At 39.3% G+C, this 25,974-nt stretch overlaps 1 protein-coding gene across 7 annotated transcripts in view; it reads right to left on the reverse strand.

Annotated features, from left to right (window-relative positions):
• MROH8 (maestro heat like repeat family member 8) overlaps positions 1–25,974 on the reverse strand; it is a 91,415-nt gene that overhangs the window by 27,354 nt on the left and 38,087 nt on the right. For 6 of the 7 annotated variants that reach the window (XM_010591667.3, XM_064276054.1, XM_064276060.1 and 3 more), the window contains 3 exons: positions 11,598–11,733; positions 9,960–10,078; positions 3,351–3,503 (listed from right to left, as the gene is read on the reverse strand). In XM_010591667.3, the coding sequence (XP_010589969.3) occupies positions 3,351–3,503; positions 9,960–10,078; positions 11,598–11,733 (408 nt within the window). The remainder of the gene's footprint in view (positions 1–3,350; positions 3,504–9,959; positions 10,079–11,597; positions 11,734–25,974) is intronic. The other variant, XM_064276055.1, reaches the window with a different exon arrangement.

Raw genomic sequence — 25,974 nt, forward strand, 5'->3', positions numbered from 1 at the left:
ATCGTGGCCCTTTCTAAAAGGTCCCAGGGAGTGATTTTTAAAACAACATGTTTATTATTAAAAAAAAGTTTATCTGTATGCATGCATATGTATATAAAAGGGTTGGATGTATATACAAAGAGGTAAATAGTGTCTTTGAGTGATAAGATACTTGATTTTTTTTTTTTGCTCACATTTTAAAAAAATTTCCTCAATGATTATTATTGATTTTACAGTAATACAAACTAATAAAACTGTTGCAAGAACTTGGAGTCCACCCTTGACTCTGAGAATGGCAGAGCAGCCCTTACCTGCCCTCCTCTTAGTGATGTCTATCATGCTCAGGTAAAATCAACAGGGGTCATTTCTCTGCTTGAACTATTCCTCCCACTCATAGACTTATGTCTTCAGCTCTTGGTGGAAACAGAGGGTCCTCAGAGAGGTGAAAAGAAGCAGTGTGGAGATCAAATAAGAGGGGCAGCCTAAAGTCTGACTGTGGGTGTACTGCATGTGGACTGGGAGGAACTCTGGGTTATAACCATGCAATTGTAGCACCGTCTGGGCTCCATGTGTCCGTCCAACTGTCTATCGGAAGATTTTCTTTTTGGTATTAAGTGTGCTTTCCTGCTTTTTCAAGCATAAAGGGAATAGTTAAATGGTTATGAAAGTTTATTTATAAAACGCTTTCCAATATTAAGCATGTAAGCCCTTACCTTAACATCACCATGTATCTTTCCTTGTAGCCTCCTATGGTTTTTTTAGTCATGGGATGGATTGCATGCTTTTATACAGTCCTAATCAGCGTGTATACAATTTGTCGCTTTCATTTTTCTCTTAACCTTATTTTGTATATTCACTTTCCGTGTGCTCAAGTAGCCTTTATATTTATAACTTTCAATGGTTACACTTTTCCCCATAACTCACCACTGGCATAGTGTGAGGGAGACTGGTTTAGCAGAAAGAACACTAGGAAGATAATTACGATATGTGAGTTCTCTTTATGTGAGCCCGGCTCTGTCACCAACTACTGCTGTGGCACTGGAGAAGTCCTTTAACTTCTCTGGGCCCCAGTTTTTCTCATCTATGAAACAAAAAATGTACACTAGATTTCAATGTCTTTCTTAAAATTACATGAAGTACAGTTGCAAAAAATTCTTTGTGCATATAACCATTCATTTAAAAAAAATTATTTCCTGAAATTAAGTTAATGAATTCTAAGGCATGGGGTTTCTATGGTAAAGGGTAGGAAAAGTTCAAAGTTCTTGACTATAAACTGCCAAAAGAATTAGATCAATTTACATTGCTTAGAATATTCTTGATCATAAAAATAAATTGTTCTGTGGGGAAACTCCATCTTGATGTTAATGTAAACTTTTCATAAAAATAATTTTTAATGGCCACAAGTATCACATCATATGGATAATTTACTTAGCTATATCAGGTTGTTGGACATTTCAGTTGTTTCCAGTTTTTCATATCATAAGTAATACTGCTATGTATTTGTATATACATCTTTTCTACATTCCTGATTATTCCCTTAGAACAGACTCCTAGAAGTGAAATCTAGGAAGCATGCAGATGACTAATCGTTAAAAGATCTACTGAATTGCTTTTCAGAAAAGTGGTACTGATTTATGTTTCCATCCAGTAAACACGAAAATGTGAAAACAGCTTCACTAGTAATCGGGAAATGCAAATTTAAACAACAGTAAGATACTATTTTTCACCTATAAAATTGGCAAAACTTTCAAATTTTGATACTATTAAGAGTTCAGGAAGTAGTAGAGAAATGAATACTCCTGTACACTGCTCGGAAACCCTGGTGGTGGTGTAGTTGTATAGTGCTATGGCTGCTAACGAAAAGGTCGGCAGTTCAAATCCACCAGGTGCTCCTTGGAAACTCTGTGGGGCAGTTCTAATCTATCCTATAGGGTCACTGAGTTAGAATCAGCTTGACGAGTTGATGGCAACGGGTTTGGTTTTTTTTGGTATTCACTGCTGGTGGGAGTGGCTACAGTTACTTCGGAGGTAACTGATAATATGGCAGTGTCTAGTGACATACCAAGGTGAGTGTGTGTGTGGGGGGAGTAAGGGGAAATGGAGTGATCCACTCTGGGTGCAGGTAATAAAGAGATTCAGTGTTTCTAAAGAATTTAAAAACAATAATAAAGCCAACTAAAAGTCGATCTGCTTTTTATAACAATCACGTGCCATTGTTTCTAAACAATGTCAGTGATAACATACTTCCCCCTACCAGCGTGGAAGTCTCCCACCCTAAACTCCCTAGGTATGCGACTAGTTGTATCTATTAAAATTTTAAATGTATGTGTCCTAGGATCCAGCAACTCCCCTTCTCATTATCTACTTTAGAGAAATATTCTATTTGCATCCAAGGAGACAGGAACAAAAATGTTTACTACAGAGCTGTTTCTAACAGCAATAAACCAAAAACAGCCAAAGTACTCCACCAACAATGCTTGGGTACTATGGCAGGACACTGCTGGTTCCGTACCCCACAGCCTCTTCTGCCCCTACCCTTTATCCTTGCTGGAAGAACTCCAATTTTGTTTGGGTGTTCTCTGAAGCACTTAGGGACCCAGTGGTATTTCAAGGCTTTTTCCTCCTTATTCCCCAAGTAGGTCTGCTCTCCAGAGACAAGTACCTTGTTCCCTTTCAGCGCTTTAGTGTCTCTCCATACTTCTAAACAACATGTTGCTATTTCTTGATGTATCACTTTTAGATACATTTAGATAAATTCCCTTGATTTTAAGCTTACTAAATCTGCCTCCCTGTAGAATCACTTAAGGCTTGATTTTTTTTTTTTTTTAATTTGACATTTCAGAGAAGGACAGAAGGCTTGGCAAAGTACAGGGTCAGCAGAAAAGAGAAAGACCTTCAATGAGGTGGGCTGACACAGTGGCTGCAACAGTGAGCTCAAGCATGACAATGACTGTAAGGATGGCGCAAGACGGGCAGTGTTTCATTCTGTTGTGCACAGGGTCACTATAGGTTGGAACCGACTCAACGGCAACTAACAACAACATTTTTAATTCATCTAAACGAAAATCTAAATTGAAGGTATCATTTTCATATGTGTTAATTATCTCTCCTCAGAAAAACTACCTCTTCTGGAAAATATGGACCACACCTAAGATTTTTAAAATCTCCTTCCCTCGGTGCTTACACAGTGGTGATGCAGTATATGCTTGCTGAATGGATAAATGTAAACAAATGGCCTAAGGCTTTGACCTTGGCCCCTTCAATAGTTGTTCCCAGCTGAACAGGAGAACCAGAACAGACCTCTTCAGCTGCAGGAGTGGAGAGGACTTGCTGGTAATTCAAACCCTGGAAATGGCCACTGAGCTTTTTACCTTCTCAAAGCGGGACTCTGCATTTTTCACCAGTGTTATCAGCAATTCTCCCGCTGATTGCTGAGTGCAGGGATGTCTCACGTTTTTCAGGCCATCCAATGTAGTCATTACAAACTGGAAGAGCTCATTTGAATCGAGAAAAACTTCGAAGACCTGAAATTATTTAGGGATAATGAACTTCTACGAACTAAGGTATGACAGAAAGAGCCAAGCACAAGGAGTAGCTTCTAAGTTAACAGAAAAGTACACAAAGATGTACAAGGCTGTTACTTTCAGCCTTGTTTACCAAAGTGAAAAACTGGAAGCAACCCAAATGTCCACTGATAGGGTCTGTACATGGCCTTTTATGGCTCAGACTTTCAGAAAGATGCTTTATTACTCAAAGTCACACTTTTAAAGGAATGAGACTAAAGGAAGGCTCTAATGTTATATAGCTGAGAGGTTCCCAGGAATAGTAAAATACCTCGTGTGGAGTCAACGCTACATTAAAAGAATGTGCTACCCAATGACAGGGCTGCAAGATAGATAAAACAAACCTTAACAGAACTGAAAAGTGAGATAGACACCTCCACAATTATAGTAGGAGACTTCAACACACCACTTTCGGAGAAGGACAGGACTTCCAGTAAGAAGCTCAATAGAGACACGGAAGACCTAATTGCTACAATCAACCAACTTGACCTCATAGACTTATACAGAACATTCCACCCAACAGCTGCAAAGTATACTTTTTTTTCTAGCACACATGGAACATTCTCTAGAATAGACCACATATTAGGTCATAAAACAAACTTTTGCAGAATCCAAAACATCGAAATATTACAAAGCATCTTCTCAGACCACAAGGCCATAACAGTTGAAATCAATAACAGCAAAATTAGGGAAAAGAAATCAAATACTTGGAAACTGAACAACCATGCGGAAAAAAGACTGGGTTATAGAATACATTAAGGAGGGAATAAAGAAATTCATAGAATGCAACAAGAACGAAAACACTTCCTATCAAAACCTCTGGGACACAGCAAAAGCAGTGCTCAGAGGTCAATTTATATCAATAAATGCACACATACATAAAGAAGAAAGAGCCAAAATCAGAGAACTGTCCCTACAACTTGAACAAATAGAAAGTGAGCAAAAAAAGAATCCATCAGGCACCAGAAGAAAACAAATAATAAAAATTAGAGCTGAACTAAATGAATTAGAGAACAGAAAAACAATTGAAAGAATTAACAAAGCCAAAAGCTGGTTCTTTAAAAAAATTAATAAAATTGATAAACCACTGGCCAGACTGACTAAAGAAATACATGGAAGGAAACAAATCACCCGAATAAGAAACGAGATGGGCCACATCACAACAGGCGCAACTGAAATTAAAAGAATCATATCAGATTATTACAAAAAATTGTACTCTAACAAATTTGCAAACCTAGAAGAAATGGATGAATTCCTAGAAAAGCACTAGCTACCTAAACTAACACAATCAGAAGTAGAACAACTAAATAGACCCATAACAAAAAAAGAGATTGAAAAGGTAATCAAAAAACTCCCAACAAAAAAAAGCCCTGGCCTGGACGGCTTCACTGCAGAGTTCTACCCAACTTTCAGAGAAGAGTTAACACCACTACTACTAAAAGTATTTCAAAGCATAGAAAATGACGGAATACCACCTAACTCATTCTATGAAGCCACCATATCACTGATACCAAAACCAGGTAAAGACACCACAAAAAAAGGAAATTACAGACCTATATCCCTCATGAACATAGATGCAAAAATCCTCAACAAAATTCTAGCCAATAGAATTCAACAACATATCAAAAAAATAATCCACCATGACCAAGTGGGATTTATACCAGGTATAAAAGGCTGGTTTAATATTAGAAAAACCATTAATGTAATCCACCATATAAATAAAACAAAAGACAAAAACCACACGATCTTATCAATTGATGCTGAAAAGGCATTTGACAAAGAACAACACCCATTTATGATAAAAACTCTCACCAAAATAGGAATTGAAGGAAAATTCCTCAACATAATAAAGGGCATATATACAAAGCCAACAGCCAACATCACCCTAAATGGTGAGAGCCTGAAAGCATTTCCCTTGAGAACAGGAACCAGACAAGGATGCCCTTTATCACCGCTCTTATTCAACATTGTGCTAGAGGTCCTAGCCAGAGCAATTAGGCTAGACAAAGAAATAAAGGGCATCCGGATTGGCAAGGAGGAAGTAAAATTATCTCTATTTGCAGGTGACATGATCTTATACACAGAATACCCTAAGGAATCTTCCAGAAAACTACTGAAACTAATAGAAGAATTTGGCAGAGTCTCAGGTTATAAGATAAACATACAAAAATCACTTGGATTCCTCTACATCAACAAAAAGAACATCGAAGAGGAAATCACCAAATCAATACCATTCACAGTAGCCCCCAAGAAGAAAAATACTTAGGAATAAATCTTACCAAAGATGTAAAAGATCTATACAAAGAAAACTACAAAGTACTAGTGCAAGAAACTAAAAAGGAGCTACGTAAGTGGAAAAACATACCTTGCTCATGGATACGAAGACTTAACATAGTAAAAATGTCTATTCTACCAAAAGCCATGTATACATACAATGCACTTCTGATCCAAATTCCAATGACATTTTTTAATGTGATGGAGAAACAAATCACCAACTTCATATGGAAGGGAAAGAAGCCCAGATAAGTAAAGCATTACTGAAAGGGAAGAACAAAGTGGGAGGCCTCACTCTACCTGATTTTAGAACCTATTATACAGCCACAGTAGTCAAAACAGCCTGGTACTGGTACAACAACAGGCACATAGACCAATGGAACAGAATTGAGAATCCAGATATAAACCCATCCACATATGAGCAGCTGATATTTGACAAAGGCCCAGTGTCAGTTAATTGGGGCAAAGATAGTCTTTTTAACAAATGGTGCTGGCATAACTGGGTATCCATTTGCAAAAAAATGAAACAGGACCCATACCTCACACCATGAACAAAAACTAACTCCAAATGGATCAAAGACCTAAACATAAAGACTAAAATGATAAAGATCATGGAAGAAAAAATAGGGACAACGTTAGGAGCCCTAATAGAAGGCATAAACAGAATACAAAACATTACTAAAAGTGACGAAGAGAAACCAGATAACTGGGGGCTCCTAAAAATCAAACACCTATGCTCATGTAAAGACCTCACCAAAAGAGTAAAAAGACCACCTACAGATTGGGAAAAAATTTTCAGCTATGACATCTCCAACCAGCGCTTGATCTCTAAAATCTACATGATTCTGTTAAAACTCAACCACAAAAAGACAAACAACCCAATTAAAAAGTGGGCAAAGGATATGAACACGCACTTCACTAAAGAAGATATTCAGGCAGCTAACAGATACATGAGAAAATGCTCTCGATCATTAGCCATTAGAGAAATGCAAATTAAAACTACGGTGAGATTCCATCTCACTCCAACAAGGCTGGCATTAACCCAAAAAACACAAAATAATAAATGTTGGAGAGGCCGCAGAGAGATTGGAACTCTTATACACTGCTGGTGGGAATGTAAAATGGTACAACCACTTTGGGAATTTTATCTGGCGTTTTCTTAAAAAGTTAGAAATAGAACTACCATACGACCCAGAAATCCCACTCCTCGGAATATACCCTAGAGAAATAGGAGCCTTTACTCGAACAGATATGTGCACACCCATGTTTATTGCAGCTCTGTTTACAATAGGAAAAAGCTGGAAGCAATCAAGGTGCCCATCGACGGATGAAAGGTTAAATTATGGTATATTCACACAATGGAATACTACGTACGCACTGATAAAGAACAGTGACAAATCTGTGAAACATTTCATAACATGGAGGAACCTGGAAGGCATTATGCTGAGTGAAATTAGTCAAGAGGCAAAAGGACAAATACTGTATAAGACCACTATTATAAGATCTTGAGAAACAGTATAAACTAAGAAGAACACATACTTTTGTGGTTAGGAGATGGGGGAGGCAGGGAGGGTGGGAGAGGGTTATTTACGGATTAGTTAGTAGATAAGAACTACTTCAGGTGAAGGGAAGGATAATACTCAATACATGGAAGGTCAGCTCAACTGGACTGGACCAAAAGCAAAGAAGTTTCCAGGATAAACTGAATGCTTCAAAGGTCAGTGGAGCAAGGGCAGGGGTTTGGGGACTATGGCTTAAGGGGACTTCTAAGTCAATTGGCAAAATAATTCTATTATGAAAACATTCTGCATCCCACTTTGAAATGTGACGTCTGGGGTCTTAAATGCTAACAAGCGGCCATCTAAGATGCACCAATTGGTCTCAACCCACCTGGATCAAAGGAGAATGAAGAACACCAAGGTCACACGATAACTATGAGCCCAAGAGACAGAAAGGGCCACATGAACCAGAGACTTACATCATCCTGAGACCAGAAGAACTAGATGGTGCCCGGCCACAACCGATGACTGCCCTGACAGGGAGCGCAACAGAGAACCCCTGAGGGAGCAGGAGAACAGTGGGATGCAGACCCCAAATTCTCATAAAAAGACCAGATTTAATGGTCTGACTGAGACTAGAAGAATCCTGGTGGTCATGGTCCCCAAACCTTCTGTTGGCCCAGGACAGGAACCATTCCCGAAGACAACTCATCAGACATGGAAGGGACTGGACAATGGGTTGGAAAGTGATGCTGACGAAGAGTGAGCTACTTGTATCAGGTGGACACTTGAGACTGTGTTGGCATCTCCTGTCTGGAGGGGAGATAGGAGGGTCGAGAGGGTTAGAAACTGGCAAAATCGTCACGAAAGGAGAGACTGGAAGGAGGGAGCGGGCTGATTCATTAGGGGGAGAGTAAGTGGGAGTATGGAGTAAGGCGTATACAAGCTAATACGTGACAGACTGACTTGATTTGTAAACTTTCACTTGAAGCACAATAACAATTCTTAAAAAAAAAAAAGAATGTGCTAATCTGCCTTTCATTGCACTTGGCACTGTACAAGTTCTTTCATACGATTATCATCATAGGTATAATTTACTGGGCACTTACTATGTGATGGATATTAAGCAAAGCATTTTGCATACAGTATCTCATTTAACCCCCACAACAATGAGTTATACTAAGTTTTACAGATCCCCATTGTGCTGATAAGGAAACAGAGGTACAGACAGATTAAATTACTTGATAAATTAGACCCTACATTAGTAAGATCTGTAGGTTTTGTTTTTCTCCCTAACCCCTAACATAGTGCCTGGCACCTAGTAAAAAAAAAAAAAAAAAATAGATGCTTAATATTTGTTGGATAAAGAATAAATATATTAAGTTAAAAGTATACAGGTTATTGGATCAACTAAGCCCTCTTGCAACTCCTTTTTGTGACAAGGGTTCACATTTGCAAGAGGCTGGCTAGGGTCAGTGGGAGCAAAGCTAGTCTACGGAAATCCAAACGGTAACGTTGGCTTCACTGGCAGGTTGACTTAAACCACTAAACTTACAAGGCAAGGTGTATAAGTCACAAACATGGTATATCCTCTCTAAACTATAAAATGTTTAGAGAGCAAATTCTCTAGAAAATCTTGTATATTTAGTTTATAAGAAATTACCAGAACTTTTTCCAAAGTGGTTTTACCATTTTACATTCCCATGAATAAATGTCTGAGAGCTCGGGTTGCTCCTTCATCCTTGCCAACATTTGAAGCTGTCAGTCTTTTTTTTTTTTTTTAGTTTTTATTGTCCTTTAAGTGAAAGTTTACAAACCAAGTGAGTCTCTCACACAAAAACCCATATACACCTTGCTAAATACTCCCAATTTCTCTCCCCCTAATGAGACAGCCCGTTCCCTCCCTCCACTCTCTCTTTTCATGTCCATTTCACCAGCTTCTAACCCCCTCTACCCTCTCATCTCCCCTCCAGGCAGGAGGTGCCAACATAGTCTCAAGTATCCACCTGATTCAAGAAGCTCACTCCTCACCAGCATCCCTCTCCAACCCATTGTCCAGTCCGATCCCTGTCTGAACAGTTGGCTTTGGGAATGGTTCCTGTCCTGGACAAACAGAAGGTCTGGGGGCCATGACCACTGGGGTCCTTCTAGTCTCAGTCAGACCATTAAGTCTGCTCTTTTTACGAGAGTTTGGAGTCTGCATCCCACTGGTCTCCTGCTCCCTCAGGGGTTCTCTGTTGTGTTCCCTGTCAGGGCAGTCATCGGTTGTAGCCAGGCACCATCTAGCTCTTCTGGCCTCGGGCTGATGTAGTCTCTGGTTTATGTGGCCCTTTCTATCTCTTGGGCTCGTAGTTACCTTGTGTCCTTGGTGTTCTTCACTCTCCTTTGCTCCAGGTGAGTTGAGACCAATTGGAGCATCTTAGATGGCCACTTGCTAGCGTTTAAGACCCCAGACGCCACTCTCCAAAGTGGGATGTAGAATGTTTTCTTAATAGATTTTATTATGCCAATTGACTTAGATGTCCCCTGAAACCATGGTCCCCAAACTGCTGCCCCTGCTACGCTGGCCTTCGAAGCATTCAGTTTATTCAGGAAACTTCTTTGTGAAGCTGTCAGTCTTTACAGTTTTATCCATTCTAACTACCTGGGCAATTTTGAAGGGACAACTGTAGAACTGTTTAATATTGTAGAGCTGTAGGAGTTCCTGGCATTTTTTCATTGCTTTCCGCAAGCTTTGGTGATTTTTCTTGTCATGAGTGATATCTGAAAAGAAAATATGAACTATTAATACTTTCTGGCTTATTTTTTCTTGATTTTGCAGATTTGGTTGATCTCCAGGTTGAAGCAGACCCCAAGGTCTCACTCTTTTACACTTGAACAAAAATGTCTGGTGGAGGATATCTGTTAATCTGACAGCTGATTTATTTCCCCTGTGTTGTAGATATATATAAAAAAGGCACAAAGAAAAATAAATAAACTTTTTTGAGAGAAGGCTTTTTGACCAATTTGGGAGTCCAACCAAGACATGCTACCCATTTTTTCTATCGGTGAGGACTCTTGAGGGGTCTCACAAAGCTTAGGTCCTCACATAAAACTGCACAATTTTATACTGTATCTCATAATCCCAATATCAGAACTCTTTATGTGTCTAGTTTTGCTGATTATTGTGTCTGCCAATACTCCCTCTTAGTGCTATTTTTCTCATGGTTTATTGTGCTCTCATATTCACTAGAAATTTATCCTTGGGAAGTCTTTGAGGTCTTGGTTGAGGAAACTGTCTCTACAACTAGAAAATGAGGTCCTTGAAGGAAAGGATCTTGTTCATCTTGTTCACTGATGCATCCCTAGAACAGTAAGTGTTCATCAATATTTGTTGAATAAATAATCAATTGTATTTCTTTAACTTTATATTTCTGTAGATATTTCTCATACTCAGACCTGCCTAGAGATGACACTGTTGCCTTGGAAAATACACAGATTCCTTTTCTTTGGGATGAATAGACCCAGGTGGGACAACTACTTGTTGGGGGTGGAGTAGACTGAGATTCAAACACTAGAGGGGATGCTGGGTTAGATATCTCCTACAGTCTCTTCTAACTGTGGGAGTCAGTGGCTTGATCACACTGGCCCTCTATTTCTCAAACTCCTCAATCTCATAGCTAAGGGCCTTGCTTGTACTGCTCCCTCTACCTAATATATTCTTCTTACCTCTTCACCTGGCTAATTGCTCATCTTTCTTCAGATTATCTTCAGAGCAGGCTTTGCTGAACTCCACAAATAAATGATTCTCTCTCTTGGCCCCTGAATTTTTTCTTCATAGCGGTTATCTTTGTTTATAATAACATAGCTGTTTGTTGATTCTTTGATTGTCCGACACCCCCACTAGACAGTAACATAAGTATTGGGACCACTTGTGTTGTACTTACTGCTGGATCCCAAGTAAGTACTCAATAACCATTTATGGGATAAATAAATAAATGAACACTTAAATGATGGCAAGAAGGTTTCCTACTTCTGACCAAACTAATCACTCTAGTTTGGTCACAGGGCTGTGTGTTTAGTTACTCAAATGTTATGGTATGCAGATGGCGCTGATGGGTCTCATATTGTGTGATGGCTCTAATTATTGCGCCAGTGTTGCTTCCTCATGTACCCTTTCTCTTTATGAACTACAGTTCTTAAAGTCTTTCTAGAACATGGGAAGTTAGGGCACAAAGATGGCTGATGTTTGTGTTGTGTAGAGAACATATTCAGGGCCTCACTGCCTTCAGCAGTGCCTTACATTTCAACTTCAGGGTGATATGCAGTAGGTGGTGCATGCCCTCTGCAGCCTCCTCGGCCACCTCTTTCAGTGGGTCTGCACACAGCAAGGCCATGAGGGCCACCAGATGTCCAAGTCTCTGGAACCGAAGTGGAAGCTAATTAGGAAGGAAAAAGAAATATGCTATCAGAATACAAGTATATTTAGAATTTAGTGCCTTAGATTAGATTTTTTCGCAAAGTTAGTCCACTTCTACTCCAAACTCAAGTGAAGGGCAAGGGTCACATTCAGCCCATGGATCTCTTTAGGGTTAACATTTAACATGTGTAGATACAGTATAGTTAGCAGGAGGTATTGTTGCTGTTGTTAGGTGTTGTCAAGTTGATTTTTGACTCATAGCAACCCCATGCAACAGAGTAGAACTGCCCCATAGGGTTTTTAAATAGAGCAAATTCTAACATAAGTATACAATCTGAAAACTAAAAAATTTTGTGCATAAAGATGTTTATAATAGCATGTTTTTAAAGATCACATAATGGAAATAATTGCCCAGTAATAGAAAGAGAACAGCAAAAGAAGCCTACAGCTACCAGAAAGAGAAAATAATAAAGATTAGAGCAGAAATAAATGAAATAGAGAATAGAAAAACAGAATCAACAAAACCGAAAGATGGTTCTTTGAAAGCATCAACAAAATTGACAAACCATTGGCCAAATTGACAAAAGAAAAACAGGAGAGGACACAAATAACCAAAATAAAAAATGAAATGAGGGACATTACAACAGATCCAACTAAAATAAAAAGTGTCATAACAGAGTACTATGAAAAACTATGGTGTTGTTGTTAGATGCCGTTGAGTCGGTTTTGACGTATAGCGACCCTATGCACAACAGAACGAAACACTGCCCAGTCCTGCATCATCCTCACAATCATTGTTATGCTTGAGCTCATCGTTGCAGCCACTGTTGAGGGTCTTCCTCTTTTCCTCTGACCTTGTTGAGGTCACCTCTTTTGGTAAGGGTCTTCCTCTTTTCCACTGATCTTGTACTTTGCCAAGCATGATGTCCTTCTCCAGGGACTGATCCCTCCTGACAACATGTCCAAAGTATGTAAGATGCAGTCTTGCCATCCTTGCTTCTAAGGAGCATTCTCGTCGTACTTCTTCCAAGACAGAATTGTTTGTTCTTTGGCAGTCCATGGTATATTCAATATTCTTTGCCAACACCAAAATTCGAAGGTGTCAATTCTTCTTTAGTCTTCCATATTCATTGTCCAGCTTGCACATACATATGATGCAATTGAAAATACCATGGCTTAGGTCAGGCGAACATTAGTCTTCAAGGTGACATCTTTACTTTTAAACACTTTAAAGAGGTTCTTTGCAGCAGATTTGCCCGCTGCAATGTGTCATTTGATTTCTTGACTACTGCTTCCATGGGTGTTGATTGTGGATCCAAGTAAAACGAAATCCTTGAGAATTTCAATCTTTTCTCCATTTATCATGATGTTGCTTATTGGTCCAGTTGTGAGGATAATTGTTTTATGTTGAGGTGCAATCCATACTGAAGGCTGTGGTCTTTGATCTTCATCAGTTAGTGCTTCAAGTCCTTTTCATTTTCAGCAAGCAAGGTTGTGTCATCTGCATAACGCAGGTTGTTAATGGGTTATCCTCCAATCCTGATGCCCCGTTCTTCTTCGTATAGTCCAGCTCTTCGGATTATTTGCTCAGCATACAGATTTAACAGGTATGGTGAAAGGATACAACCCTGACGCACACCTTTCCTGACTTCAAACCACTCAGCATCCACTTGTTCTGTCCAAACAACTAACTGCCTCTTCATCCATGTAGAGGTTCCTTATGAGCACAATTAAGTGTTCAGGAATTCCCATTCTTCGCAATGTTATCCATAATTTGTTATGATCCACATAGCCAAATACCTTTGCATAGTCAATAAAACACAGGTAAACATCCTTCTGGTATTCTCTGCTTTCAGCCAGGATCCATCTGACATTAGCAATGATATCCCCAGTTCCACATCTTCTTCTGAAACTGGCCTGAATTTCTGGCAGTTCCCTGTCAATATAATGCTGAAGCTGTTTCTGAATGATCTTCGGCAAAATTGCTTGCGTGTGATATGAATGATATTGTTCTATAACTTCCGCATTTGGTTGGATCACCTTTCTTGGGAATAGGCATAAATATGGATCTCTTCCAGTCAGTTGTCCAGGAAGCTGTCTCCCATTTTTCTTGGCATTAATGAGTGAGCACCTCCAGTGCTGCATCCGTTTGTTGAAACATCTCAGTTGATACTCCATCAGTCCCTGGAGCCTTGTTTTTCGCCAATGCCTTCAAGTGCAGCTTGGACCTCCTTCTTCAGTACCATCGGTTCCTGATTATGTGCTACCTCTTGAAATGGTTGAACGTCGACTAATTCATTTTGGTATAATGACTCTGTGTGTTCCTTCTATCTTCTTTTGATACTTCCTGCGTCATTTAATATTTTCCCCATAGAATCCTTCACTATTCCAACTCGAGGCTTGAATTTTTTCTTCAGTTCTTTCAGCTTGAGAAATGCCGAGCATGTTCTCTTTTGGTTTTCTATCTCCAGCTCTTTGCACATGTCATTATAATTCTTTACTTTGTCTTCTCGAGCTGCCCTGTGAAATTTTCTGTTCAGTTCTCTCACTTCATCATTTCTTCCTTTTGCTTTAGCTGCTCAACATTTGTGAGCAAGTTTCAGAGTCTCCTTTGACATCCACCTTGGTCTTTTCCTTCTTTCCTGCCTTTTCAATGACCTCTCGCTTTCTTCACGCATGATGTCATTCCACAACTCGTGTGGTCATTGGTCACTAGTGTTCAACGCATGAAATCTATTCTTGAGATGATCTCTAAATTCAGGTGGGATATGCTCAAGGTCGTATTTTGGCTTTTGTGGACTTGCTCTGATTTTCTTCAGTCTCAGCTTTGAACTGGCATATGAGCAATTGATGGTCTGTTCCACAGTCAGCCCCTGGCCTTGTTCTGATGATACTGAGCCTTTCCATTGTCTCTTTCCACAGATGTAGTCAATTTGATTCCTGTGTGTTCCATCTGGGAGGTCCATGTGTATAGCCGCCGTTTATGTTGATGAAAGAAGGTATTTGCAATGAAGAAGTCATTGGTCTTGCAAAATTCCCCCCATGTGTCTTTCAGTTTGTCATACTGTGAGGGCTTACATGTTGCTGTGATGCTGGAAGCTATGCCACTGGCATTTAGATACCAGCAGGGTCACCCATGGAGGATAGGTTTCAGCTGAGCTTCCAAACTAAGACAGACTAGGAAGAAGGACCTCACAGTCTAGTTCTGAAAAGAATTATCCAGTGAAAACCTTATGAATAGCAGCAGAACAGTGTCTGATATAGTGTTGGAAGATGAGCCCCCCAGTTGGAAGGCACTCAAGAGATGACTGGGGAAGAGCTGCCTCCTCAAAGTAGAGTCGACGTTAATGATGTGGATGGAGTAAAGCTCTCGGGACCTTCATTTGCTGATGTGGCACGACTCAAAATGAGGAGAAACAGCTGCAAACATCCATTAATAATTGGAACGTGGAATGTATGAAGTATGAATCTAGGAAAATTGGAAATCGTCAAAAATGAAGTGGAACGCAAAAACATCGATATCCTAGGCATTAGTAAGCTGAATGGACTGGTATTGGCCATTTTGAATCGGACAATCATATAGTCTTCTGTGCCGGGAATGACAACTTGAAGAGGAATGGTGTTGCATTCATTGTCAAAAAGAACATTTCAAGATCTATTCTGAAGTACAATGCTGTCAGTGATAGGATAGTATCCATACGCCTACAAGGAAGACCAGTTAATACGACTATTATTCAAATTTACACACCAACCACTAAGGCCAAAGATGAAGAAATTGAAGATTTTTACCAACTTCTGCAGTCTGAAATTGATTGAACATGCAATCAGGATGCATTGATAATTACTGGTGATTGCAATGCAAAAGTTGGAAACTAAGAAGAAGGATCAGTAGTTGGAAAATATGGCCTTGGTGACTGAAACAATGTCGGAGATCAACTGACAGAATTTGATGAAAAACTATACTCCAACAAATTTGAAAATCTAGAGAAAACGGACAAATTTCTAGAAACACACTACCTACCTAAACTAACACAAACTGTGGTCAAAAATCTGAATAGACTCATAAGAGAAGAGATTGAAAAGGTAATTTAAAAAACTCCCAACAAAAAAAAGCTGTGGCCCAGATGGCTTTACTGGAGAATTCTACCAAACATTCAGAGAAAAACTTGAACCAGTACTACTAAAAGTATTTCAGGAAGAGGGCGGGGCCAAGATGCCTGACTAGGTAGAAGCTACCTCGGATTCCTCTTGCAACAAAGATTTGGAAAAACAAGTGAATCGATCACATACATGACTATCTACGAACCCTGACCATAAAACACAGATCTAAAGAGTTGACCTGAGTGACAGAGACTCAGCCAGGATAAGCAGGCTACACACTGACGCGGCTAATGAGAGAACGAGCAACCACGGGGAAGCAGCGACTGTTTTTGGAGCCTGGAGCCAGTGTCCCAGTCAGAAAACCTTGGCGCTGGGCTTTGGACTGGGTGCAGGGGAGCTGAGCATGGCATCCTGAGATGGCACAAACACGGGACGCAGCCCTAGGCCCCAGAAGTGACCTCGGGGGAAGCCCTACCAGTGCACGCAGGAAGCGCAGCAACACGGCTGACAGGAGGAGAAGTCACCGGGAGTCAGCGACTGGTTTTGCCGCTGACAGGAGGAGAAGTCACCGGGAGGCAGCGACTGGTTTTGGAGCCTGGAGTGTGGTGTCCCAGCCGGGGAACCTTGGCACTGGGCTTTGGACTGGGAGCAGAGGAACTAACCACGGCTTCTGAGACAGCACAAGCAGAGGACTCGGGCCCAACCCTCGGGGACAATCTCGACCCAGCCAACGCACACAGGCTACACGCCCCTCAGAAAACTCAGATAAAACAGTCATAACCAAGCAAGATAAGTAACTTTGTCTATATTCCTGGGTGCTACTCTCTCCTATCTATCTGATCCCTCCTCTCCCCTTCCCAGGTGGGTTCATTAACATTGGAATTTCCTGGGTCAGAGAGTGAAGTATTCTATGGTTTTTTTGTTTTTTTGGGTTTTTGTCTTTTCCTAACCCATTCTCCTGGCCTGAGAGAAGCAGCTACAAAAAACCCAGGGAACAAAAATCCTTCCCTGACTTCCCAAAATTGGACTAAAAATACAGAACCAGCTCCAGCCAAGTATATGAGATACACAGTCTTGGGCTCTCATCCCTACAGGGAACAAGGTGGCTATTATAATGCAAAGGCAATTCTGATAGTGATCTGACTGTAATTGCTTTAGCGGATTGCTGGAAAGACAAGTTTCCCAGGTCTGATATCTCTACCTATTAAACAGAGCCCTCACTGACCCACCCAAACCACCTAGCCTCCTGTCATAGGGGTCTGAGGATAGTGACATCTACCAATCTGTAAAGGTACATGCATTGGGTGCCTAAGGTACAGCTGCAGAGCCCACCCACCAGAGTGCTTTAAGAATAGACACACAACTACCTCACTGGCACTTGTGGGAAGCCTGTCAGCATCCTGCCCCCCCGAAGTGTGACCCCCTGCTGCTACTAGAATCTGGTGCACACAACTATCACGACTACTCCTCTAAGTGAATAGGTGACAGTCTACCCCACAAACTTGGAGACCGAAAATCAGATTCTACTCAAGAACAGTGAATAGACTCTTAGGCTTATATATCTGGTAACAACCCAAACCAGCTGGTAATAGGACATAAGCGATTCAAAGGCTACAACAATTAAGACAGCGGAATCTAGCAGCCCATCTACGTATATTGAAAGAAAACAAAAGAAGATAAGACTCAGTGAGCAAATATAAAATAAACCATTACAATATCTTATAGATGGCTCGGAGACAGCAGCCGATATCAAACCACATAAAGAAGGAGACCATGATTGCTTCTACAACTCCCCAAAGTAAAAAATCAAAATCTTTCCCAAATGAAGATACAAGCCTGGAATTGCCACATGCAGAATATAAAAAATTAATTTTCAGAATGCTTCAAGACATCAGGGATGACCTCAAAAATGAAATAAGGCAATCTACAGACAAAGCCAAGGAACACACTGATAAAGCAGTCGAAGAAATAAAAAAGATTACTTGAGAACATAGTGGAAAAATTAATAAGCTTCAAGAATCCATAGAGAGCATTCAGAAATCCAAAAGATTAACAGTAAAATTACAGAATTAGACAACTTAATAGGAAGTCAGAGGAGCAGAACTGGAATGCAGAGTGGAGGAGTTGGAGGATAAGGCAATTGACACCAATATCGTTGAAGAAAAATCAGATAAAATAATTAAAAAAAATGAAGAAACCCAAAGAATCATGTTGGACTCTCTCAAGAAGAATAACTTGCATGTGATTGGAGTTCCAGAACAGGGAGGGATAACAGAAAATACAGGGAGAATAGTTGAAGATCTGTTGGCAGAAAACTTCCCTGACATCATGAAAGACGAAAGCATATCTATCCAAGATGCTCATCGAACCCCATATAAGATTGATTAAAAAAGAAAATCACCAAGACATATTATCATCAAACTTGCCAAAACCAAAGATAAAGAGAAAATTTTAAAAGCAGCCAGGGATAAAAGAAAGGTCTCCTACAAAGGAGAATCAATAAGAATAAGTTCAGACTACTCAGCAGAAACCATGCAGGCAAGAAGGCAATGGGATGACATATATAGAGCACTGAAGGAGAAAAACTGCCAGCCAAGGATCATATATCCAGCAAAACTCTCTCTCAAATATGAAGGTGAAATTAAAATATTTGCAGATAAACATAAGCTTACAGAACTTGCAAAAACCAAACCAAAGCTACAAGAAATACTAAAGGAAATTGTTTGGTCAGAAAATCAATAATATCAGATACCAACATAACACAAGGTCACAGAACAGAACATCCTGATATCAACTCAAATAGGGAAATCACAAAAACAAATTAAGATTAATTTTAAAAAGAAAAAAATGCTCAAAAGAGGGAATCATTGAAGTCATTATGTAAAAGATCACAATAATCAAAAAGAGGGACTAAATACAGGAGGCACAGAACTGCCATATGGACAGGAAAAAAGGCGATATAGGATGATACAAGTTAGGTTTTTCCTTAGAAAAATAGGGGTAAATATTAAGGTAACCACAAAGAGGTCTAACAATTCCATAACTCAAAACCAAGAAAAACATAACGACTCAGCAAACATAAATTCAACTACTATGAAAATGAGGAATACACAATTTACAAAGAAAAACGTCTCAGCACAAAAAAGTAAGTGGAAAACTGAAACTGTCAACAACACACACAAAAAGGCATGAAAATGACAGCACTAAACACATACTTAGCTATAATTACGCTGAATGTAAACGGACTAAATGCACCAATAAAGAGACAGAAAGTCTCAGACAGGATAAAGAAACACGATCTGTCTATATGCTGCCTACAGAGACACACCTTACACTTAAAGACACAAACTAAAACTCCAAGAATGGAAAAAAATATATCAAGAAAACAAAAAACAAAAAAGAGCAGGAGTAGCAATATTAATTTCTGACAAAATAGACTTTAAAGTTAAATCCAAAGGATAAAGAAGGACACTACATAATGATTAAAGGGACAATTGACCAGGAAGATACAACCATATTAAATATTTATGCACCCAATGACAGGGCAGCAAGATACATAAAACAAACTTTAACAGAAATGATAAGTGAGACAGACACCTCCAAAATTATAGTAGGAGACTTCAACACAACACTTTTGGAGAAGGACAGGACTTCCAGTAAGAAGCTCAATAGAGACACGGAAGACCTAATTGCTACAATCAAACAACTTGACCTCATACACTTATGCAGAACACTCCACCCAACAGCTGCAAAGTATACATTTTTTTTCTAGTGCACATGGAACATTCTCTAGAATAGATCACATATCAGGTCATAAAACAAAACTTTGCAGAATCCAAAACATTGAAATATTACAAAGCATCTTCTCAGACCACAAGGTCATAAAAGTGGAAATCAATAACAGAAAAATTAGGGAAAAGAAATCAAATACTTGGAAACTGAACAATACTCTGCTGAGAAAACACTGGGTTATAGAAGACATTAAGGAGGGAATAAAGAAATTCATAGAATGCAACAAGAATGAAAACACTTCCTATCAAAACCTCTGGGACACAGCAAAAGCAGTGCTCAGAGGTCAACTTATATCGATATACACATACATAAAGAAGAAAGAGGCAAATTAAGAGAACTGTCCCTACAACTTGAACAAATAGAAAGTGAGCAACAAAAGAATCCATCAGGCACCAGAAGAAAACAAATAATAAAAATTAGAGCTGAACTAAATGAATTAGAGAACAGAAAAACAATTGAAAGAATTAACAAAGTCAAAAGCTGGTTCTTTGAAAAAATTAACAAAATTGATAAACCATTGGCCAGACTGACTAAAGAAATACAGGAAAGGAAACAAATAACGTGAATAAGAAACGAGAGGGGCCATATCACAACAGACCCAACTGAAATTAAAAGAATCATATCAGATTATTACAAAAAATTGTACTCTAACAAATTTGCAAACCTAGAAGAAATGGATGAATTCCTAGGAAAACACTTCCTACTGAAACGAACTCAATCAGAAGTAGAACAACTAAATAGACCCATAACAAAAAAAGAGATTGAAAAGGTAATCAAAAAACTCCCAACAAAAAAAAGCCCTGGCCTGGACGGCTTCACTGCAGAGTTCTACCCAACTTTCAGAGAAGAGTTAACACCACTACTACTAAAGGTATTTCAAGGCACAGAAAATGATGGAATACCACCTAACTCATTCTATGAAGCCACCATCTCCCTGATACCAAAACCAGGCAAAGACACCACAAAAAAAGAAAATTACAGATGTGTATCCCTTATGAACATAGATGCAAAAATCCTCAACAAAATTCTAGCCAATAGAATTTGACAACATATCAAAAAAATAATCCACCACGACCAAGTGGGATTTATACCAGGTATGCAAGGCTGGTTTAATATTAGAAAAACCATTAATGTAATCCACCATATAAATAAAACAAAATACAAAAACCACATGATCTCATCAATTGATACTGAAAAGGCAATTGACAAAGAACAACACCCATTCGTGATAAAAACTCTCAGCAAAATAGGAATTAAAGGAAAATTCCTCAACATAATAAAGGGCATCTATACAATTTTTTTTTTTTATACAAAGCCAACAACCAACATCACCCTAAATGGTGAGAGCCTGAAAGCATTTCCCTTAAGAGCGAGAACCAGACAAGGATGCCCTTTATCACCACTCTTATTCAACATTGTGCTAGAGGTCCTAGACAAAGCAATTAGGCTAGACAAAGAAATAAAGAGCATCCGGATTGGCAAGGAAGAAGTAAAATTATCTCTATTTGCAGGTGACATGATCTTATACACAGAATACCCTAAGGAATCCTCCAGAAAACTACTGAAATTAATAGAAGAGTTTGGCAGAGTCTCAGGTTATAAGATAAACACACAAAAATCACTTGGATACCTCTACATCAACAAAAAGAACATCGAAGAGGAAATCACCAAATCAATACCATTCACAGTAGCCCCCAACAAGATAAAATACTTAGGAATAAACCTTACCAGAGATGCAAAAGACCTAAACAAAGAAAACTACAAAGTACTAGTGCAAGAAACTAAAAAGGAGCTACGTAAGTGGAAAAACATACCTTGCTCATGGATACGAAGACTTAACATAGTAAAAATGTCTATTCTACCAAAAGCCATGTATACATACAATGCACTTCCGATCCAAATTCCAATGACATTTTTTAATGTGATGGAGAAACAAATCACCAACTTCACATGGAAGGGAAAGAAGCCCGGATAAGTAAAGCTTTACTGAAAAGGAAGAACAAAGTGGGAGGCCTCACTCTACCTGATTTTAGAACCTATTATACAGCCACAGTAGTCAAAACAGCCTGGTACTGGTACAACAACAGGCACATAAACCAATGGAACAGAATTGAGAATCCAGATATAAATCCATCCACATATGAGCAGCTGATATTTGACAAAGGCCCAGTGTCAGTTAATTGGGGCAAAGATAGTCTTTTTAACAAATGGTGCTGGCATAACTGGGTATCCATTTGCAAAAAAATGAAACAGGACCCATACCTCACACCATGCACAAAAACTAACTCCAAATGGATCAAAGACCTAAACATAAAGACTAAAACGATAAAGATCACGGAAGGAAAAATAGGGACAACGTTAGGAGCCCTAATAGAAAGCATAAACAGAATACAAAACATTACTAAAAATGACGAAGAGAAACCAGATAACTGGGAGCTCCTAAAAATCAAACACCTATGCTCATGTAAAGACTTCACCAAAAGAGTAAAAAGACCACCTACGGATTGGGAAATAATTTTCAGCTATGACATCTACGACCAGTGCCTGATCTCTAAAATCTATATGATTCTGTTAAAACTCAACCACAATAAGACAAACAACCCAATCAAAAAGTGGGCAAAGGAGATGAACACGCACTTCACTAAAAAAGATATTCAGGCAGCTAACAGATACATGAGAAAATGCTCTCGATCATCAGCCATTAGAGAAATGCAAATTAAAACTACGGTGAGATTCCATCTCACTCCAACAAGGCTGGCATTAATCCAAAAAACACAAAATAATAAATATTGGAGAGGTTGTGGAGAGATTGGAACACTTATACACTGCTGGTGGGAATGTAAAATGGTACAACCACTTTGGAAATCTATCTGGCATTTTCTTAAAAAGTTAGAAATAGAACTACCATACGACCCAGAAATCCCACTCCTCGGAATATACCCTAGAGAAATAGGAGCCTTTACACGAACAGATATGTGCACACCCATGTTTACTGCAGCACTGTTTACAATAGGAAAAAGCTGGAAGCAACCAAGGTGTCCATCAACGGATGAATGGTTAAATAAATTATGGTATATTCACACAATGGAATACTACGTACGCAGTGATAAAGAACAGTGACGAATCTGTGAAACATTTCATAACATGGAGGAACGTGGAAGGCATTTTGCTGAGTGAAATTAGTCAGACGCAAAACGACAAATATTGTATAACACCACTAGTATAAGATCTTGAGAAATAGTATAAACTGAGAAGAACACATTCTTCTGTGGTTAGGAGATGGGGGAGGCAGGGAGGGTGGGAAAGGGTTATTTACGGATTTGTAGATAAGAACTACTTCAGGTGAAGGGAAGGACAATACTCAATACACGAAGGTCAGCTCAACTAGACTGGACAAAAAGCAAAGAAGTTTACAGGATAAACTGAATGCTTCAAAGGTCAGCGGAGCAAGGGCGGGGGTTTGGGGATTATGGCTTAAGGGGACTTCCAAGTCAATTGGCAACATAAATTCTATTATGAAAACATTCTGCATCCCACTTTGAAGTGTGGCGTCTGGGGTCTTAAATGCTAACAAGCGGCCATCTAAGATGCATCAATTGGTCTCAACCCACCTGGATCAAAGGAGAATGAAGAACACCAAGGTCACACGATAACTATGAGCCCAAGAGACAGAAAGGGCCACGTGAACCAGAGACTTACATCATCCTGAGACCAGAAGAACTAGATGGTGCCCGGCCACAACCTATGACAGCCCTGACAGGGAGCACAATAGAGAACCCCTGAGGGAGCAGGAGAACAGTGGGATGCAGACCCCAAATTCTCATAAAAAGACCATACTTAATGTTCTGACTGAGACTAGAGGAATCCCAGCGGTCATGGTCCCCAAACCTTCTGTTGGCCCAGGACAGGAACCATTCCTGAAGACAACTCATCAGACATGGAAGGGACTGGACAATGGGTTGGAGAGAGATGCTGATGAAGAGTGAGCTACTTGTATCAGGTGGACACTTGAGACTGTGTTGGCATCTCCTGTCTGGAGGGGAGATGGGAGGGTAGAGAGGGTTAGAAAGTGGCTAAACGGTCACGAAAGGAGACTGGAAGGAGGGAGCGGGATGACTCATTAGGGGGAAAGTAAATGAGAATATGTAGTAAGGTGTATATGAGCTTGTATGTGAGAGACTGACTTGATTTGTAAACCTTCACTTGAAGCACAATAAAAATTATTAAAAAAAAAAAAGTATTTCAGAACATAGAAGAGGTAGGTATATATCTGAATTCATACTATGGAGCCAGCATAATCCTGATGCCAAAGCCAGGCAAAGATTCTGCTGGAAGTCCTAGCTAGAGCAATAAGGCAAGCAAAAGAAATAAAGGGCATCCAAACTGGTAAGGAAGAAGTAAAACTATGCCTATTTGCAGATGATATGATACTATACATAGAGAATCCAAAGGACTGCACAAGAAAACTACTGGAACTAAGAGAAAGATTCAGTAGAATAGCAGGATACATGATAAACACACAAAAATCAGTTGGATTTCTATACACCAATAAAGAGAGAACTACGAAAAGGAAATCAGGAAAGCAACACCATTTATACTAGCCCCTAAAAAAGTAAAGTACTTAGGAATAAGTCTAACCAGGGATGTAAAAGACCTGTACAAAGAAAACTACAAAACACCACTGCAAGAAACCAAATAACCTACATAATTGGAAAAACATACCATGTTCATGGATAGAAAGACTCGACACTGTGAAAATGTCAATTCTACTGAAAGCTATCCAGAAATACAATGCAATACCATTCCAAATACCAACAACATTCTTTAATGAGATGGAAACACTAGTCATTAACTTTATATAGAAAGGGAAGAGGCCCTGGTTAAGTAAAGAGCTACTGAAGAAAAGGAACCTACTACACAGCTATGGTAGTCAGAACAGCCTGGTACTGGTACAATGACAGACACACTGGCCAGTGGAACAGAAGTGAGATCCCAGATGTAAATCCATCCACCTACAGTCACCTGATCTTCAACAAAGGCCCAAAGTCCATTAAATGGGGAAAAGACAGTCTTTTTAACAAATGGTGCTGGCAAAACTGGATGTCCATTTGTAAAAAAAAAAAAGAAACAAGACCCATGTTCCATACCATACACAAGAACTAATTCAATATGGATCAAAGACCTAAACATAAACGTAAAAACTATAAAGACCACAGAAGAAAAAATATGGTCAATGCCAGAGGCCCCAACGCACAGCATAAATAGGATATGAACCATAACTAAGAACACATAAACAGCAGAAGATAAGCTAGATAACTGCGATCTTCTAAAAATTAAACACTAATGATTAGCAAAAGACTTCACCAAAAAAATAAAAAGAGAGCCTACAGACTAGGAAAAAAATTTTGGTTATGACAAATCTAACAAAGGTCTAATCTCTAAAATCTACAGGAAAATTCAACACCTCTACAACAAAAAGACAAATAATCCAATTAAAAAATGGACAAAGGAGATGGACAGATACTTCAACAAAGAACACATCCACGCAGCTAACAGACACATGAGGAAATGCTCACAGCCATTAAAGAAATGCAAATCAAAATTATAATGAGATACCATCTCATCCCAACATTACTGGCAGGAATCAAAACAACAACAACAAAAAAAACAGAAGATAACAAATGTAGGAGAGGCTATGGAGAGATTGGAATTCTGAGGCACTGCTAGTGGGAATGTAAAATGGTACAACCATTTTGGAAAACGACATGGCACTTCCCTAAAAAGCCAGAAATAGAAATACAATACGATCCAGCAATCCCACTCCTAGGAATATATTCTAGAAACACAAGAGCCATCACACGAGTAGACATATGCACACCTAAGTTCACTGCAAAATTACTCACAATAGAAAAAGATGCAAACAACCTAAGTGCCTATCAACAGATTAATGGATATACAAACTATGGTACATACACACAATGGAATACTATGCAACAATAAAGAACAATGATGAATCTGTGAAACATCTCACAACACAGATGAATCTGGAGGGGATTATGCTAAGTGAGATATGCCAATCACAAAAGGAGAAATACTGTATGAGACCACTATTATGAAAACTCAAGACAGGGTTTACACGCAGAAAGAAAAAAATCTTTGATAATTATTAGAGAGGGGAGGGAAGGAGTAGGGAAAGGAAAACACTAACTAGACAATAGATTAAGTGGTAACTTTGGTGAAGGGCAAGGCAGTACACAATACTGGGGAAGTCAGCACAATGTGACCAAGGCAAGGTCATGGAAATTTCTTAGGCACATCCAAACTCCCTGAGGGGCCGAATTACTGGGTGAGAGCTGGAGATCGTGGT

The sequence above is a fragment of the Loxodonta africana genome, chromosome 24 (genome assembly GCF_030014295.1).
Source record: "Loxodonta africana isolate mLoxAfr1 chromosome 24, mLoxAfr1.hap2, whole genome shotgun sequence".
Taxonomy (NCBI): domain Eukaryota; kingdom Metazoa; phylum Chordata; class Mammalia; order Proboscidea; family Elephantidae; genus Loxodonta; species Loxodonta africana.